Raw genomic sequence first — 19,929 nt, forward strand, 5'->3', positions numbered from 1 at the left:
TAAACTCCATCAGTCTGACAGTAGGTCCACTTACTACAGGTACATCCATGTAAGATCCATCAGTCTGACAGTAGGTCCACTTACTACAGGTACATCCATGTAAACTCCATCAGTCTGACAATAGGTCCACTTACTACAGGTACATCCATGTAAACTCCATCAGTCTGACAGCAGGTCCACTTACTACAGGTACATCCATGTCAGATCCATCAGTCTGACAGTTGTCCACTTACTACAGGTACATCCATGTAAACTCCATCAGTCTGACAGCAGGTCCACTTACTACAGGTACATCCATGTCAGATCCATCAGTCTGACAGTAGGTCCACTTACTACAGGTACATCCATGTAAACTCCATCAGTCTGACAATAGGTCCACTTACTACAGGTACATCCATGTAAACTCCATCAGTCTGACAGCAGGTCCACTTACTACAGGTACATCCATGTCAGATCCATCAGTCTGACAGTAGGTCCACTTACTACAGGTACATCCATGTAAGATCCATCAGTCTGACATTAGGTCCACTTACTACAGGTACATCCATGTAAACTCCATCAGTCTGACAGTTGTCCACTTACTACAGGTACATCCATGTAAGATCCATCAGTCTGACAATAGGTCCACTTACTACAGGTACATCCATGTAAACTCCATCAGTCTGACAGTAGGTCCACTTACTACAGGTACATCCATGTCAGATCCATCAGTCTGACAGTAGGTCCACTTACTACAGGTACATCCATGTAAGATCCATCAGTCTGACAGTTGTCCACTTACTACAGGTACATCCATGTAAACTCCATCAGTCTGACAATAGGTCCACTTACTACAGGTACATCCATGTAAGATCCATCAGTCTGACAGTTGTCCACTTACTACAGGTACATCCATGTAAACTCCATCAGTCTGACAATAGGTCCACTTACTACAGGTACATCCATGTAAACTCCATCAGTCTGACAATAGGTCCACTTACTACAGGTACATCCATGTCAGATCCATCAGTCTGACAGTAGGTCCACTTACTACAGGTACATCCATGTAAGATCCATCAGTCTGACAGTAGGTCCACTTACTACAGGTACATCCATGTAAACTCCATAAGTCTGACAGTAGGTCCACTTACTACAGGTACATCCATGTAAGATCCATCAGTCTGACAGTAGGTCCACTTACTACAGGTACATCCATGTAAGATCCATCAGTCTGACAGTAGGTCCACTTACTACAGGTACATCCATGTAAACTCCATCAGTCTGACAGCAGGTCCACTTACTACAGGTACATCCATGTAAACTCCATCAGTCTGACAGTAGGTCCACTTACTACAGGTACATCCATGTAAGATCCATCAGTCTGACAGCAGGTCCACTTACTACAGGTACATCCATGTAAACTCCATCAGTCTGACAGCAGGTCCACTTACTACAGGTACATCCATGTAAACTCCATCAGTCCGCACTATAGTTCTACCAATCTGTCTTACAGCCTCTGCATATCATGACTGATCCTACTGTATATCTCTCAGCCTCTCTGAGCCTCTCTCTGCACCTGGCATCCACTAAATGCTGCACTGTGTCCTCCCCCACAATTACAACACTTAACCTCCACATTGCTTCCACATTCAATGTAATCATGTTCCCCTCCACACTTACCACATATTTTCTTTCCTTTACACTAATAGCATTATCTGTGGACATAGCTATTGGGACCCTAGTGGTGACTCCCCTTAACCTAGCATAAAGCACATGGCTTTTAATCTTCTTCCCATTAAGCTTTTCCATTTGCAGAATCTTCCCTTGCTGTGTGTGGGGGGGGGGGGGGGGGGGGGTGCAAATAGTCTGGGTAGACATTTTATTAGATGTTCAGCAGTCTTATGGCTTGGGGGTAGAAGCTGTTAAGAAGACTTTAGGACCTAGACTTGGCGCTCCGGTACCACTTGCCGTGCGGTAGCAGAGAGAGCAGTCTATGACTAGGGTGGCTGGAGTCTTTGGCAATTTTAGGGCCTCCCTCTGACACCACCTGGTATAGAGGTCCTGGATGGCAGGAAGCTTGGCCCCAGTGATGTACTCGGCCGTACGCACTACCCTCTATAGCGCCTTAGCGCCTTGCGGTCGGAGGCCAAGTAGTTGCCATACCAAGCGGTGATGCAACCAGTTCTCGATGGTGCAGCTAAATAATTTTTTGAGGATCTGAGGAACCATGCCAAATCTCCTGGGGGGGAATAGGTGTTGTCGTGCCCTCTTCACGACTGTCTAGGTGTGTTTGGACCATGATAGTTTGTTGGGGATGTGGACACCAAGGAACTTGAAGCTCTCAACCTGCTCCACTACAGCCCCGTCGATGAGAATGGGGGAGGTGCTCGGCCTTCCTTTTCCTGTAGTGCACAATCATCTCATTTGTCTTGGTCACGTTGAGAGAGAGGCTGTTGTCTTGTCACCACACTTCCAGGTCTCTGACCTCCTCCCTATAGGCTGTCTCATCGTTGTCAGTGATCAGGCCTACTACCGTTGTGTCATTGGCAAACTTAATGATGGTGTTGGAGTCGTGCTTGGCCATGCAGGCATGGGTGAAAAGGGAGTACAGGAGGGGACTAAGCATGCACCCCTGAGGGGCCCCCATGTTGAGGATCAGCGTAGCAGATGTGATGTTGCCTAACCTAACCACCTGGGGGCGGTCGTCAGGAAGTCCAGGATCCAGTTGCAGAGGGAGATGTTTAGTCCCAGGGTCCTTAGCTTAGTGATGAGATTTGAGGGCACTATGGTGTTGAACGCTGAGCTGTAGTCAATGAACAGCATTCACACGTAGGTGTTCCTTTTGTCCAGGTGGGAAAGGGCAGTGTTGAGTGCAGAAGAGATTGCGTCATCTGTGGATCTGTTTGGGGTGGTATGCAAATTGGAGTGGTTCCAGGGTTTCTGGGATGATGGTGTTGATGTGAGCCATGACCAGCCTTTCAGAGCACCGTATGCATACAGATGTGAGTGCTATGGGTCAGAGGTATGGTAGTCTGCTTGAAGCATGTAGATATCACAGAGTCAGTCAAGACATTTGCCAGATATTACAGAGTCAGTGAAGACATTTGCCAGCTGGTCAGCGCATGCTCGGAGTACCCGTTCTGGTAATCCGTCTGGCCCTGCGGCCTTGTGAATATTGACCTGTTTTAAGGTCTTACTTACATCGGCTATGGCGATCGTGATCCTTTGAGCTCTCTTTTTCCTATGTCTTTCCACTACAGACCATTCAGATCCTTGACCCTCATCCTCCCGCTCCATGTTATCAGAACGGGTCACCCATATTATTCACATTCCAGCACAGCTGTTGCTTCTCCAACCTTCTTTCCAGTTCTTCCATTTTGACCACACTACTCGCCACCATTTCCCCACTCCGTTCCTGCCAATATCTGTCTTCATGTTGGGAGTTCTAGAGAGCGTGCATTCCCTTCTCATGCACTACTTTACCTGTGTAAAGTGCACACACATTGTTTGGGATAATCCATTCTGAATTGTCAGTGACATAATATAAAATGTTGATCTAATTAAAATGGCTTATACTATTTATTTATTTATTACAAATCATAAGTGGATCCACCTGTCATTAGGTCAAACTATGACCATTTACGCTTTCAGGCTACTTAAGCCATTTGTGCTTTTTCACCTGATGTTGGTGGTGTATAGACAACGTGCTGTTGTTACAGTGTTTGGTTGTTGCAGTAAGTAGGCCTAGCCTTCTTCGGATCCTTTTAACCTATCTTTTTTTTGTCATCTTAAAACCTACTACGACAATCCTTTTTAAAAAAAAAGAATGGACTGTACATTTGTAAATATCCTCAACATCACTTTTGCATTGTAGGCCTAAAACACTCTAAATAACTATCCTTTTGATCACGCTACTCCGTCTGCTCTCCCACTCTGGTCCCACTGTGTGCTCCAAAATCCAACTAACTGGGCTGTGATCCATTATCCATAAAGATGCAAGATGCAGATATCACTCCACCATTTCCTGGTTGCTAAATCTAATAGTGCTCCTAATTTCATTTTATGTGACCAAACAAGCAAATATAGTGTAGAGAATCATTGTACCATCTAAACCACTGTGAAATATATTTTCCATAACCAAAAATATTGTATTTTCAGCTGTTTGAAGCTGGTGTACACAACCGAAAGTTAAGAACTGGAAGCATATAAATATTGCACATAGAACAGATCTACTGCTTCTTACACTTGCTTTCAGTAAGAATGACAGATCTACAACACGCTTTTCTATGTGAATTTGGTCAGGTCACCCAAAAAGTTACATAGTGCAGCTTTAATAGGCCAAAACATGTTACACCTCAAATAGTGTCAAGGCTCTACACTAGCAAGTCTGTGTCTGTGATGCTTTTTGGATTCCGTTACACACTTACACACTGTAACACTTAAATGCGGTGTTGTCATAATCAAATCAAATCAAATCAAATGTATTTATATAGCCCTTCGTACATCAGCTGATATCTCAAAGTGCTGTACAGAAACCCAGCCTAAAACCCCAAACAGCAAGCAATGCAGGTGTAGAAGCACGGTGGCTAGGAAAAACTCCCTAGAAAGGCCAAAACCTAGGAAGAAACCTAGAGAGGAACCAGGCTATGTGGGGTGGCCAGTCCTCTTCTGGCTGTGCCGGGTGGAGATTATAACAGAACATGGCCAAGATGTTCAAATGTTCATAAATTACCAGCATGGTCCAATAATAATAAGGCAGAACAGTTGAAACTGGAGCAGCAGCACGGCAAGGTGGACTGGGGACAGCAAGGATTCATCATGTCAGGTAGTCCTGAGGCATGGTCCTAGGGCTCAGGTCCTCCGAGAGAGAGAAAGAAAGAGAGAAAGAGAGAATTAGAGAGAGCACACTTAAATTCACACAGGACACCGAATAGGACAGGAGAAGTACTCGAGATATAACAAACTGACCCTAGCCCCCCGACACATAAACTACTGCAGCATAAATACTGGAGGCTGAGACAGGAGGGGTCAGGAGACACTGTGGCCCCATCCGAGGACACCCCCGGACAGGGCCAAACAGGAAGGATATAACCCCACCCACTTTGTCAAAGCACAGCCCCCACACCACTAGAGGGATATCTTCAACCACCAACTTACCATCCTGAGACAAGGCTGAGCATAGCCCGCAAAGATCTCCGCCACGGCACAACCCAAGGGATGTTATAACAGTGTAATTATTGTTTTACAGTAAGTACAGTGTTACAAGAATATTGTAAATTGTTACACTGTATTGTTACACTGTATTTACAGCAGTAAAACAATGAATAGTGCGAGTTTACAGGTTTCCAATCCTGTGCCACCATTACTCTGTCACATTTAGTGATGTGACTGATCGGTAACACCTCTGTTGTCAAAGCACTGTCAGAGTAGAACAACCTCTATGGAACAGAGCCAAACAGCCTGCTAGCTGTAAGCACAGGGAAACACACACACACACACACACACACACATTCACACACTTTTTCACTCAGTGATATGACAGAGATATAGGTGCAGGGCGTGCCGGACCCGTGCCGTACATAAATTGGAAACACACACACACAAACAAAAGTGTCCCCAAACTACTTTGTGGTACTGGGGAATGCCCCTCTCAGTGGTCCATTACCCCCAAATATAACATCTTCAACAGAAATCTCTACTGAGATATATGAGCATATGACAAGGTTGCAGCAGGGATTGGTCAACTGCCCATTTTGACCTCTATTGTGAAGGTCATCAGGGAAGGATGAGGGATGATAAGGCGGCCACAGTCAGACATGGAGTTCCTGGGTGATTATAGACTCTCCTAACAGACTCTCTGTCTTACAGCACACAGGGAGAAAACCCTCTCTGGGAAGTCCTCCAGCTGGAAAGGACTCTCAACACAGATGGGAGCCTGCCATGACCCATATGGAGAGGTTACACCACAAGCCCTGCGGCAGCAAGACAAAACTGTAGCCAGCCAGGTGAGACACACAAACTCACCCGATCACACACACTTGCAACCTCTCTTCTTCTCTACATCTGTCTTTCGCAAACATATGGAGACACTCACACATAGTCAGAGAGTCTGGGTTGAGAGTCAGTTTGCACCCCGTGGCTATATCTGTGTGACAACATCAAAATTATTTGGTGGTGCTGGTGAAGAAATGAACTCATCCACCCACCATATGTACATCATCAACCATTGTATTCGCTGCTGAATCCGGGTATTGACTGGGATGGATACAGCAGAACACACGTTTTAGAGGGTCGGTGCCAAAAGAGGCAGGTGTCTGGTGGGCCCTAACAAGCTCTTTTCAATTACCCCTATAGAGTGACGTCACTGGCTGTAACGAACTCCACTCCAAACGATCTCTGCTACATTCACACCCCCTATCTAGCGCTTGATAATTTATTCAAGGCCAGGAGCAGAATGTCAGTGTGCTACTGCCCCCCTTCACCTCAGTCCCCCGCGGAGAGAAACTGTGTCATAATGGCGGACTCCTTTTCTCATTCAAATCACGCTTATTGTCTCTGTAAGCGACCGGCTCCGTTCTGAGCACACAGAACAACCGAGGCCCTATACAGCGACTGCATAAAATGAGTCCACTGACGTAGGGCTGTGGACTCTGGAGAGGCAGGCTGAGAGAAAGAGAGGCCTGTAGCCCTGACAGTAGCAGTATAAAGGGTGGTAACAAGGATGTCTGCTCTCATTTCCATCATGTAAACATGATTCACAGTCTTATCTGCAAAGCATCAAGTGTAAACACACAAACAAACAAACAAGTAGCACCCAGACACACTCCTGTCAGGATAACAAGAGGTGCATTGTCAGGAAAACAGTAGTCCATCACACTAAACTGTAAACATGTTGTGATTCTACAAAGATTGTTATCTGTTATTATCAAGTTGATAATAACAGATCATATCAAGTAGTAATGGCAAAGATTTTCTATGGTAGAAGTTGACATTTCTATATATGCCTTTGATATTTCAAAGTGGACTTGATTGACACTCAACATGACCCATGGAAAATGTAGGCTACTAAAAAAATTACATAATTCCGAAATTAGATAGCTAACAGTGGGTCAACATTAATTCATGGATTTGTTGCATTGAGCTCACAACTTTTTAATGTAAGTCTACTCTAGATTGGCTATTACAGATCCATTACAATGCTGAAAAAACTCAATATAAAGTGCCAGTATAAACTGACTGTCTACATTTATGTCTTAACGTGCTGTTATATTAATTAGATAATTTACTGTTTCTTTGAAATTATTTTAAAGTGAGAGATACCTCAATGGTACCGTTATATGTGATACTCTTGAAAGGCAACAAGACTGGTCTCTCCCTAAATGTTGCTAATGACATATAAAAAACACTTTACCCGGTCCATTGAGGGGTGGCTTGCGGACTATTTGTCTTGAGCGGAGTGTAACCCCTTACTGCAAGTGGAAAGGGGAGGAAAGGAGGGCGGAGTAATACCAAGTTGTTTCCCAGCGCAGACTTCAAGCTGAGAAGAAAAAATAGTTTTTCAAAAGTTCCAGGAGGAGACGCACAGCAGCCGCGTCCGAGCTGCGAATGCTAATACGGGATAGGACCTATACGATTTATACACCGTTTTTACTTTTAATTGATTAATGAACTTTTTGAAGATCCCAGACACTGCCTCTTGGAACTTTTATCTCTCGGTGAACTCAAAGGATGTATTACTGCTAAGTTAACACTTCAAAGAGAAGAGTTGGGACAAATTTCCACCGAGATGGGGGGGAATTATAAAGTTTGGATATTTTTAGCAATGTTATTCTTGGTCCATAATTGCGAAGGTAAGGACAATTAATTTATTTGACAGTCACATAAATTTCAATTAATGTGTATGTGAGCTTTTTTCTAAATTTGGCTAGCAGACAAGTCTGGACATATTCTAGCTTTTTCTGTTTTCCCCCCTTCACAAATTGTTAACATTACATTTGGTCACCTGTGCGCTGCGCAATTTAAATGGCATCAGATTGAAGCACATGCCAGACAACATGCTAGCTGATCTCTAGTCTTGGCTACAAATATTTATTTTAAGCATTTCATTTACAAAAGCATAGTTGGTTGTTAGTGCCGTTCAAAGTTCGATTTCTAACACATACGAAGGCTATTATAACGGGTTAATAACTGGAGAACCAACATTCGTTGTTGTATAGCCTACAGTAATAGGCTACGAAACTTTGTATTTGCATAATGTTCTTTGCAGACTGGTAGTGAACAAGGAGGATTCTATCCTGGAATATTTGCCCCCTGAAGTTATTCTAACTTCTAGCAGTGTTTGAGTAACAAAGCCCAATGTGTTCAATGGAAGGAAGTTGGGAGGTGTTTTGTGGAGGTTGATACAAATGTTGCATGTTCTATTGTGTGGGTGAGATTTTTGTTTACAGATTGCATCCGATAACAGCAAAGAATCCGCTTGTCTCTGCGGGATTGGTATGCGTCTCTGTGGGTAACTTTGCGAGGCTGATCGCCACGGTGAGAACTTAATTACAAGCGATAGTATGGAGTGCCGCTGGCAGCGCTGTGCAAGCAAGCCCGCAAGAACGGAACGCGGAATGGAATAATTGAAAGAAAGTTACTTCGTGCATTCGTCCACAAGTTGTAGGCTAGAAGCACGGTTCACTCACATAAAAACGGAATTCCATATGTATGTCTTGTAGGAGATAAGTATTTTCCCTATTTCATTCAAGTCTATTATCCTCGTTCGTGGGGGTATAGGGTGAGATTTGTTTGTGAGTGAAGGGGGGTGATGAGGCAACCCCCCCCCCCCCCCCCCCTTATCTGAACAAAGAGCTTTTAACAATTGAACTTTGTTGTTGTGGGGGATGGGATGAGTGCTAGAATATCATTTAACATGATTAAAAAAAGGTCATGCATCTGTCTATGCTGTGTAATAAGCATCCACATATGGCTCACAAACCTTTTGGATGGATGTTTGATGGGGTTGTGAGTTTCATATCTGTTTGTGCGCGAAAATCCTTTGAACTAGGCCTACTGTTGAGAAAGTAACCTATAGGTCTATTATGTTGACATCCTGTAAAATAAAAGTTTATGGTAGCAAAATTTGATTGGTTGTATACATGGAAGCTCATAGTTGAACTCTGAATAAATTAATTATCTTGCAATAACCCTGAACATTAATCAACTTGAGTTGGCTACATTACACTGTAATTAAACAAATTATGGAAACCATTCATTGGCTTATATGCTATGCCTACCCTCAACTAAACGGGTTGGCAGATACTCGTATAGTTATCCCACATAGTCAATAATTACCAAATCAAACCTATTATTACTAAAAACGATTTTGAATCTATGAAAAAGAAATGGAATCCTATCTCGTTTCTCTGTCTACATCCATCTCAGCATGCATCTGCATTCAGTCGCAGATAACGCTATCAGCTCTTGCCAAGAAAGTAAACATAAGCGTACCCATGTAAGCGGGTGTGTCCATAAAGTGTCATTTTAACGAGTGGGAAAATGGAACTGTCTAGCCAAGAGCAACATGTTTGAAATCCAGCACATGGTTTACCGGTATGTTGGAATGATTGATTCTGAACGGAGGAGAAATGTAATTTGATTATATATATACATATTTTTTTTAGATGGCCACTTCTCCTCCCACAAATAATTTAGGCTGCTCCATCAAATGTCTGGATTAAATTAATATTTCAAACCTGCCCTGAGAAAAGGGCCTGATCACCATGGGTCGGACTCCCTTCATCTCTCCTTCCTCTCCACAGGATTCCGCTGCGTGGATAAATACAGACCTTGTGACAATGGAGGAACGTGCATAGACTCACCCTCACGATGCATGTAAGTGCAACATCATGTTTTATGGATCACACATGTACGAAATCACTGCAGGCCTACATTGATCTAAATTGTGACATGATGAGGAGGAACTCTGAAAACAGAATAGGCCCAGGCATATGAGTAGGCTCTCAGGATTAGTTGAGCATTTATGGGGTAGAAACGGTTCAAGTAGGCATAGTTTAGTCATTTGTATCAGTATGCAGAACTTGTGTTATTTAGCGTTGGTTAGTAAATCATTGCATTGCATACAACTTGAGCTGCACAGCGCTCACAATGGGCTGGAACTCAGCCAAGTGCTTGGTGGTTATCGATACTATGTGGACAATGGCACGTGTTTAAGGTGAACATTTGACATGCTTACTGTTTCAGTCTGCAGTCGAACCACTACTTGGGGTGTAATGTGTGTAATGAACAACACATGGATACATACAGACAGGTTGAATGGAGTGTTCCAGCCTGGACTTGTTTGGCTTGTGACACACGTTCACTTGGAGTTGCACCTGTTGAAGATGAAGAGCTTTGTGGACCATAAACTACAGTATTAAACTGGTCATAGCATGACTAAGGTGTTCCTTATAAGCAATTCCATGGATTGTTTCGTAACCAGCAGAATTCATTTTGAGAGTTTCCCACGGTTTCTATATCGGTGAAGCAACACGATTGTTATCATGAGAGAGCCCGGGGCTGCTGTTTTTACTTTCCCGCCTGATTTGGACATGTTCTGTGTGAGCTCTCACACTCATTCACAGTGATTAGGGCTCTTTGTTTTTCCAATAGATGAGGGGGCTACGTGGGAAACAATCTCAGTAGTTAGGATAAATACAGTGTGATGATGGTGAGGGAGCCATTAGGCTTTTCACCATTGGGAAAACCAAAGCCTATAATGCATTAGTGTTTGAAGTTGGACCAGAGCTGAGAATTGGATGGAACAATAATACTTGGTTCCTTTGGTTTTTACTTTTGTCCGATGAGATTGGCTGACAGGCAGCTTCCCTCCACTACAGTCGTTTTTAGGACTTGGTTGGTGACAAGACCCTCACCTTCATGCTACAGTTGAGCCAAAGGCTATTTGACATCACCAAGCATCATTCTGATGCTCAGTAGAGTTTCTCAACCAGGCTATATAGTAGCTCCCCATGTAGGCTAGTGATTGACCACTGATTCCACCACAGTAGTCAATACTATAGTTGCTGCTTGCCTGGAACATTCCACACTGCCATCTCATTACTTACATCCCAGTTCTGACCTGTCTGAAAACATGGCCATTTTAAAAGATCAGTCACAGACAGCGCATAAAGGTATAATAGTGTCAGGTAGTGTCTGTGTAAACGCACGTGAAGCCAGTCACCAACAAATTACAATATAGTTCTCAAATCATTACCTAAAGCAGTGGAAGCGGTGGGTATATGTGTAATTGTGTTAATAGCTCCTCAAGCTGTTCTTTGTGAGAGGAGCTCTCTTCTGTTTTCAAACTGCTTAGACTTTCTGGAGCTAAAGACTTGTGTGTCTTCACATAACTCTGCTACCAACTAGCCTATGATTCAACCTTCCACGGGTCATGACTGTATCATTGTACATAGTTAAACACTTGGACCGAGCGTGTTCATTCGTCTCCCAACTCTAATGGCGTGACGTCTCTGGGTTAGTGTTCACTTCTCAGAGAGTGTGTAGTGTGTTCATGATTTGTGTTCCTCAGCTTTTTTTGGCGCTCTGTGTCTATATGTATGGGGCGTGGAGGGCTATCCATTCATGCGTAATCACCCCTCTGGGTCAGTGTCAACAGCGAGACATAGAAGAGATTCCCAATAGGAAATCTAAATGCCGTACCACACAAAATGGTAACACGCCCACAGCAGGGCCATGACCGGGACAGGCAGCGACGCCTCAGCCCGGCCAACGGGGGAGCGGAGTGGTCAAACCAGTCCTAGACAGAGGCGACTGGAGGACCCACCTCACCCCATCCCCTGGGATCCCAGTGTAACTGGAGAACCACAACAGCAGAAAAGATCCTTTCTTCCCCCAGATACACGACTGCAACCGTACACCATCAGGAGAGCTGAGAGCTGGGGAGAGGGTGAGAAATGGAAAGGGCACAGGAGAGTGAGGAATGGAGAGAGAGAGAGAGAAATAGAAGATAGAGATAAAAGTGGTAGCTTTAGGAAGAAATTGTAGAGCGCTGGTGAGACACGTGAGATTTTACCTGAAAATCACAGAGGGCAAACTAGCCATTAGCTCTCTGTTTGAAATCAACCTGTGGATTTTCCTACCTGATGTTTCAGAGCAGAAGCTGTTGATCAGGTCCTTCTCTGAAGTTGTGCAGCATGGGTATTATTTTCCTCTGTTCTCAGGTGACAGTAATATTCTATATTTTTTTTTATTGTCATTGTTACTGTCCCAGATACCAATGTATCCTCTGTCTGGTTGGCAAACATAAAGACATGATACTAAACTCTCCTCTAAGCATGCCAGAACCATGAAGCTTTGCTCCCTCCCTGTTAGCCCTGTCTGTCTGGCCCCCTCATGGTTCACTGCTGTGGCCCTGTCTGTGTGGCCCCCTCATGGTTCACTGCTGTGGCCCTGTCTGTCTGGCCCCCTCTTGGTTCACTGCTGTGGCCCTGTCTGTGTGGCCCCCTCATGGTTCACTGCTGTGGCACTGTCTGTGTGGCCCCCTCATGGTTCACTGCTGTGGCACTGTCTGTGTGGCCCTCTCATGGTTCACTGTTGTGGCCCTGTCTGTGTGGCCCTCTCATGGTTCACTGCTGTGGCCCTGTCTGTCTGGCCCTCTCATGGTTCACTGCTGTGGCACTGTCTGTGTGGCCCTCTCATGGTTCACTGCTGTGGCCCTGTCTGTCTGGCCCCCTCATGGTTCACTGCTGTAGCCCTGTCTGTGTGGCCCTCTCATGGTTCACTGCTGTGGCCCTGTCTGTGTGGCCCTCTCATGGTTCATTGCTGTGGCCCTGTCTGTGTGGCCCTCTCACGGTTCACTGCTGTCGCCCTGTCTGTGTGGCCCTCTCATGGTTCACTGCTGTGGCCCTGTCTGTGTGGCCCTCTCATGGTTCACTGCTGTGGCCCTGTCTGTCTGGCCCCCTCATGGTTCACTGCTGTGGCCCTGTCTGTTTGGCCCCCTCATGGTTTACTGCTGTGGCCCTGTCTGTGTGGCCCCCTCATGGTTCACTGCTGTGGCCCTGTCTGTGTGGCCCCCTCATGGTTCACTGCTGTGGCCCTGTCTGTGTGCCCCCCTCATGGTTCACTGCTGTGGCCCTGTCTGTCTATTGGATCCAGTACATTGGCTTCAGGGAATGATACTCCCTGTTGAGTCATAGTTTGAGTCTTAGCTAATCTTTTCTCTTCTCTTGATGCACCTGCTTACATCAGCATCCTGGATGGTTGGGGAAAGTACAAAACATACACACATCATTGGACAGAATGTTGTTGTTCTGTCTGTCCCTCATTCTGTCTCTGAATCCCATAATTGAACACAAGACCAAGGGAGCACAAAGCCCAGAGACAGACAGACAGACGTGTGGTGCACTTGATGGTGAAGAGGTTGGCTATCACAGGGAGAGTGGCCCTCTAGGTGAGCAGTCAGTTGAAGGGCCACGGGTCCCCTCTGCTCCGCCCTGCCCCTGTATGTCTGTGTGTAGATGGAATGTGCAACGCTGGAGTGTCAGAGATAATTAGGTAGATTGAGAGGGTGACATTCAGAGTGGATCCAGCTGGAAGAATTGGGTGGGGGGGAGACAGCTGGTGGATGTTGTGATGGTAATCCAGTGAAGTCAGATCTTTGACAAAGGGGGAGAAGCGAAGGGCCAGGTGCTGCCATTGAGCGGCCTGCTGGCCGCATGCTGGGAGAGACGGGCTCGTGCGTGGAGGAATGGAGCCGGCCGGCGGATCAGCCCACAGGCCTCCTCTTCTCTGAACATGCTCCCTTTCTCTCTCACTGCTATTGGGGATGAACGCTCTTTGTCTCTGTGTGTTTTTCCCCAGCTCCTCCAATGGTGTATCTATCCTCTGTGTGTTGTGTCTCTCAAAGCCCACAGTGGTGGACCCCACCGCAGATTGCACAATGGCTTCAGATCCTCTGGCAGGGAGGGATGGATCTGAAAGATATGTTCTTCTCTCTCTCTCTCTCTCTCTCCCCTCTGTCTGTGAGGCCAGGCGGATAGAGGGATGGAAACAGTGGCTCTGTGTGTTATTAATAGCTGTGATGTGACCTCAGTAGCAGAGTGACGTCTATAAATTGTAAGTGTTGTGTTTTAATGACCTCCATGGAAGCTCCCGGACTCTTAGAACATGATGAACGAAGGACAGTTGTTCAGTTTCATAGGGAACAGCCACTTCAGCCTGTGTGTGTGTGTGTGTGTGTGTATAGTCTCTGTGTAGTTGGGTCTCTGTATCCTAGGAGCTCTGTGTAGTAGAGTCTCTGTGTCCGAGGGTCTTTGTGTAGTATGGTCTCTGTGTCCTAGGAGATCTGTGTAGTAGAGTCTCTGTGTAGTATGGTCGCTGTGTAGTAGGGTCTCTGTGTCCTAGAGTCTCTGTGTAGTAGGGTCTCTGTGTAGTAGGGTCTCTGTGTAGTAGGGTCTCTGTGTCCTAGGGTCTCTGTGTAGTAGGGTCTCTGTGTAGTAGGGTGTTATGTGTTAATGTTTGCTTTATTTTCAGTTGCCATGAGGAAAGAAAAACCTGAGCAGAATTCAGAGTATTCTCATGAAAAATGCATCAGGTTCTGTTGAATGTGATTATTGTCATTTGGATCCAAACCAGATAGACCAGGGATTTGATTTGGATGGGTAACTGGCGGTCACTCAATTAGCCCTGGTCAGCAAACATATTTTAGATTGTAAGTTAGTCTGGCCGGGCGGCCCCAATTGATTTTGTTAGTCAATCTCAGTCAGATATCATATTAAAAACTGCAAACATTTCTCTCCGCCCCATGGCAAAATGAGTAGAATTGCAGGAAATGAACTCTAAAACTTCAAATTTCGCTTAGGGCCCCCAAAAGGTTGCATGTGTGGGTATGGATGCAGGTATGCAGACCCCCCCCCCTTCCCATGACGAGTTCAGCGTTTTGTGACCCCCGCCCCCATTGAAGTTGCCCATCCCTGACATGTAATCCTGTACAGTACCCCTGAACAGAGCCAGTTCACCTTGAAAGAGAGATGTACACACATTCCCCACTCACTGCGCACAGATGTCATTTCAACAACAGTTTTGATGTACATTTGGTTGAGTTGTCAACTAACATGAATTCAAAATGAAATCAACAAAAAAAATCACCATGTCATTGGATTTAGGTACAAAAAAACACTAAATTCCCTTAAAATGATGACTTTTGGCAAATCCAATCAGTTTTCCACGTTGATTAAACGTCATCACACTGATTTTGTTTTGTTGCAATGACGTGGAAACAATGTTGATTCAACAACAACAACAAAAACCCCAGTGGGCAGTCACACGGTGACAGGCAGAGCGAAGCAGGCAGACAACACAGTTAGTTAGTTATTACTGTTGGCTTTGCCTGGAACACCTTGGGGCTGGTAGTGTTTTCTCTGGCGTCTTCACGCTGGATTAGAGAGGAATGCTTTAGTGAGATTCCTCCTTTCCTCTCCGCTGCTCCTCTCAGTGTATTGTCCTGCTCACCTCCAGCCCGTTCACCCCTGCAGTCATCTCAGTGTATTGTCCTGCTCACCTCCAGCCCGTTCACCCCTGCAGTCATCTCAGTGTATTGTCCTGCTCACCTCCAGCCCGTTCACCCCTGCAGTCCTCTCAGTGTATTGTCCTGCTCACCTCCAGCCCGTTCACCCCTGCAGTCATCTCAGTGTATTGTCCTGCTCACCTCCTGCCCGTTCACCCCTGCACTCATCTCAGTGTATTGTCCTGCTCACCTCCAGCCCATTCACCCCTGCAGTCATCTCAGTGTATTGTCCTGCTCACCTCCAGCCCGTTCACCCCTGCAGTCATCTCAGTGTATTGTCCTGCTCACCTCCTGCCCGTTCACCCCTGCAGTCCTCTCAGTGTATTGTCCTGCTCACCTCCAGCCCGTTCACCCCTGCACTCATCTCAGTGTATTGTCCTGCTCACCTCCAGCCCGTTCACCCCTGCAGTCATCTCAGTGTATTGTCCTGCTCACCTCCAGCCCGTTCACCCCTGCACTCATCTCAGTGTATTGTCCTGCTCACCTCCTGCCCGTTCACCCCTGCAGTCCTCTCAGTGTATTGTCCTGCTCACCTCCAGCCCGTTCACCCCTGCAGTCATCTCAGTGTATTGTCCTGCTCACCTCCAGCCCGTTCACCCCTGCAGTCATCTCAGTGTATTGTCCTGCTCACCTCCTGCCCGTTCACCCCTGCAGTCCTCTCAGTGTATTGTCCTGCTCACCTCCAGCCCGTTCACCCCTGCACTCATCTCAGTGTATTGTCCTGCTCACCTCCAGCCCGTTCACCCCTGCACTCATCTCAGTGTATTGTCCTGCTCACCTCCAGCCCGTTCACCCCTGCACTCATCTCAGTGTATTGTCCTGCTCACCTCCAGCCCGTTCACCCCTGCACTCATCTCAGTGTATTGTCCTGCTCACCTCCAGCCCGTTCACCCCTGCACTCATCTCAGTGTATTGTCCTGCTCACCTCCAGCCCGTTCACCCCTGCACTCATCTCAGTGTATTGTCCTGCTCACCTCCAGCCCGTTCACCCCTGCACTCATCTCAGGAATGCTACAAAAACCATGACCGCAGGCTCTCATTTAAAATGCCATGTTTGGAATGACTGGTGGGATAGACAGACAATTAGGTTCTCTCACGCCAACATGCAGCGGGAGGGAACCACAGATCACTCCTGTCTGGTTGACAGGCAGATTGAGCCATCCCCAGTCCGTCATGTCGGGAGGAGACCACTGACTCCATGGGTGAATCTCAATTGTGTTTCTTGATTCCTTGCATCCTCTTCCCTCACCTCCTCAAAACGCATCCATGAGAGAGGATCCATGGAGTCAAGTAAACACAATTGAGATTCACTCCCAAGGAACCTGTGGATTCAGCTTGTTGGACCTGTAGATAAGATTCGAGGTGGTTGTATATCTAAGGGGAGATTACCTGTATTTATCTGTGACAGTGGTGGTTGGGTCTGAGCAGAGAGAGGAGGTAGTGGGTAGAAGGGGGTTTGTCCCCACTGCTTCTGGGTCATGGGGGCTGGAGGAGAACTGGGGGCTGTGGTTCCCAGGCCCTATCAGAGGAAGTGGTGCCTTCTGACCCGCTCTCATACGCACATCCTGTCTGTCTGTGCAGCTTAAAGCAGCTTCCTCACTGCTCTCTGCCCTCCTCCTCCTTGACCCCTCCATCCACACTAACCACAATACCACCAACAACGTTCCCTACGCAATCATGTTACTGCCACAACTCATCATCAGGGATTGTGGTACAACTTGCCTGCTTGTTTTTCTCATGTGAACCCTTCATGTTTTGTATTTGGAATTTGGAAAGAACAAACACTGACTCACATGCACACAGCACTCAGACACAGGGACACAGAGACAGACACAGAGACACAGACACTCAACTGAGATAATCATTGTCAGACTGTCCATTATTGTGTTGCCCAAAGAGGAAGAAAATATGCAATGAAGTCCTATATTATTACTACATTATGCTTCAGTTCCTATATGTCTAAATCTGGTGCTTAGATAGGGACAGGCCTTCCTCTGATGTCTCATCCCCTGCTTGTTTCTCTTTCTGCTGGGAGACTACGGCTTCTAAAGAGACATGTAATTGGAATAGCTGAGGTTGAGCCCAGCCGATTGAGATTCCTCCCCGTGTTCCCCTCCCTCTCCTCTCAGACCCAGACTAGCTGAGGAGAGGAAGGGATGGGTTCTTCCCTCAGACAACCAGAGGAAAGGCAAGCACACTTTCCACAACACAGAAATGTGTTAATATACCCGCCGAGCAGCAGGGTGCATTAAAGCTGCAATATCGAACTTTTTGGGCAATCTGGGCGATCAGTTATAGATCTGTCATTCTCGTTGAAAGCAAGTCAAAGACGCAGTAGATCTGTTCTATGTGTGCTCTTTCTATGCTTCCTACTCTTAAATCTAGTTTTACTTTCGATTTTGCACACCAGCTTCAAACAGCTGAAAATACAATATTTCTGGTTATAGAAAGGATATTTCACAGTGGTTTAGATGGTACAATGATTCTCTACACTATATTTGCTTGTTTTGTCACATAAACTGAATTGTTGGCAAACTGTTCGAATTTTAGTAACCAGGAAATGGTGGAGCGATTTCTGCATCGTCCATCTTTAAAGTAGATAGAAACCAGACACGGTTACAGAAAGATACAAGTCGAATCCCACGTTGTCGAGTGTTTGTTTTGGTGTTTATGAGATGTTGGAGGAGATAGAAGTGAGGACCTCACCCTTCATCTTAACGTTCTCCAGCGGTTTGTTGGTGAGAGTGCTTGAGATAACGGACATTCTTTGGCCCTTTTCCTAGCGTTCTCCCCCAGGTTTCTTATCACGGTGGAAGATAGTCCCTGTCTTGTAAACATACCTCCAATGACTCTGATTCTCACACTGCGGTTCTCCTGTAAAACGGTCTGCTCTGTGCTGGTCTGTTTGGTTTGGACTCCACATTCTAATCCATCAACCTGTCTTCATAAAAGCTTTTGTTTGAATATATTGGAATCCATTCATTGCTCTCTCCCAAAGTCATTGTGAAATAAATGTTCACCGAGGAGTAGAATAGCCAACTATGATAAATGAACTTGGTCTTTGGATTGGAACAAATGCTGTCTCATCATCATTAGTCACATTTAGGCCTGGCTATACATTATTCCTGAATGAACTTGGAACCAGCACAGTGAGAAACAGGCAAGATATTGAAAGGGAAGTTCTGTCATTTCATGATGTGGAATCATTTGTTGAGAAACTCTGTGAGGAAGTTGATTTTTGAAGTTGCCTTTTGTGCTGGAAAAATTCCCTTTTATTTTCTCAGGCTTTGCAGCAGTCTGGTTCAGTTTAGGTGGTGGGGTGGGGTTCTGTGGTGGAGCACGTTGAGAAGAATGCTTTGGAAGACCTCGACCCTGGGATGCATGTGATGCGGTTATGGATGTCTGCTTTGCTATTCAAACTATTTCAGGGAGTTTTTTTTCCAGAAGAAAAGGTGTTGACATTTGAGGTATTTCTTAAGATATCGACTTTAGTGTTGCATTGTCTTCTAAAGAATTGGTGTCTTCATTTCAGTTTAATGTGAGGTAAATGTGTGTGTTTACTGCATTACTGAGCCCTTATTTACACAATTGCAGACATGTGTCACGCCAAGGTACAAAAATGCACCATGTTGTCTTCTGACCAGAGACAACAAGGAGTTACAAAGAGCATTGAGACGAGCAAAGCCACAGGAGTTTGAAATATACTGATAGGCCCATGTGTTCTTGTCCTCTCGAGGGTTAAGAGCGTTTAGTGACAGCTTTTTTCTGCTCAGATTCATATTTGCTTTTCTCTAAGAGGAGGTTAATTGTCTTAATGTTCACATGGTTAATATTCATGCCATGGGGGTGCTCCTCAAACCTCCCTCTGCTCGTTTCAATACCTCCATTGTCTGTCGCCAAGCACCATTGTTCAATAAAACGTTGGACTTTAAACTGGGAAACTCTGGTACACACATCCTTTTATAGTTGATCATGGTCATTCTGTTTGATCTGGTCACTAACTGAACTCTAAGTTACCTGTACATACTGTATGTTCTCCAGAACTTTACAAACTGTCTTCACAGAACCCTGTGTCTCTCCCAAATGCCCCCCTCACCTCTCACCCTCTCCCCAACCATGGGTTACTGTTGCCAGGCTACAGCTGAGATCTGTTGGTCCGTAAGCTCAGGCCTGAAAGACTGTCTGTTTGGGTCACTGCCCCTCCTCCCTCCACTCCGCTCCAGCCCCCCCCCCCCCCCCCTCCTCACACAATGGAGTTCTGACTACTTTAGCTCTTTTATTTGGCCCACAGGACTCTCCCCTACCCCCAACCTGTTGGCTCCTCTCTGAGAAAGAGGAGAGCAGGGAGAGAGAGAGGAGAGGGGGTGTTGGGGGAAGAGGAT

At 45.9% G+C, this 19,929-nt stretch overlaps 1 protein-coding gene across 1 annotated transcript in view; it reads left to right on the forward strand.

Moving 5' to 3' along the window:
* Window positions 1-7,435: 7,435 nt before the first annotated feature.
* Window positions 7,436-19,929, forward strand: part of LOC110538410 (notch receptor 3) — a 42,485-nt gene continuing 29,991 nt past the window's right edge. Inside the window, exons 1-2 of the mRNA XM_036938401.2 lie at window positions 7,436-7,829; window positions 9,783-9,855. Coding sequence (XP_036794296.1) covers window positions 7,766-7,829; window positions 9,783-9,855 — 137 coding nt within the window. The 5' untranslated portion in view covers window positions 7,436-7,765. The remainder of the gene's footprint in view (window positions 7,830-9,782; window positions 9,856-19,929) is intronic.

Source organism: Oncorhynchus mykiss, chromosome 12 (genome assembly GCF_057628025.1).
Source record: "Oncorhynchus mykiss isolate SJ-2025 chromosome 12, ASM5762802v1, whole genome shotgun sequence".
Lineage (NCBI taxonomy): Eukaryota > Metazoa > Chordata > Actinopteri > Salmoniformes > Salmonidae > Oncorhynchus > Oncorhynchus mykiss.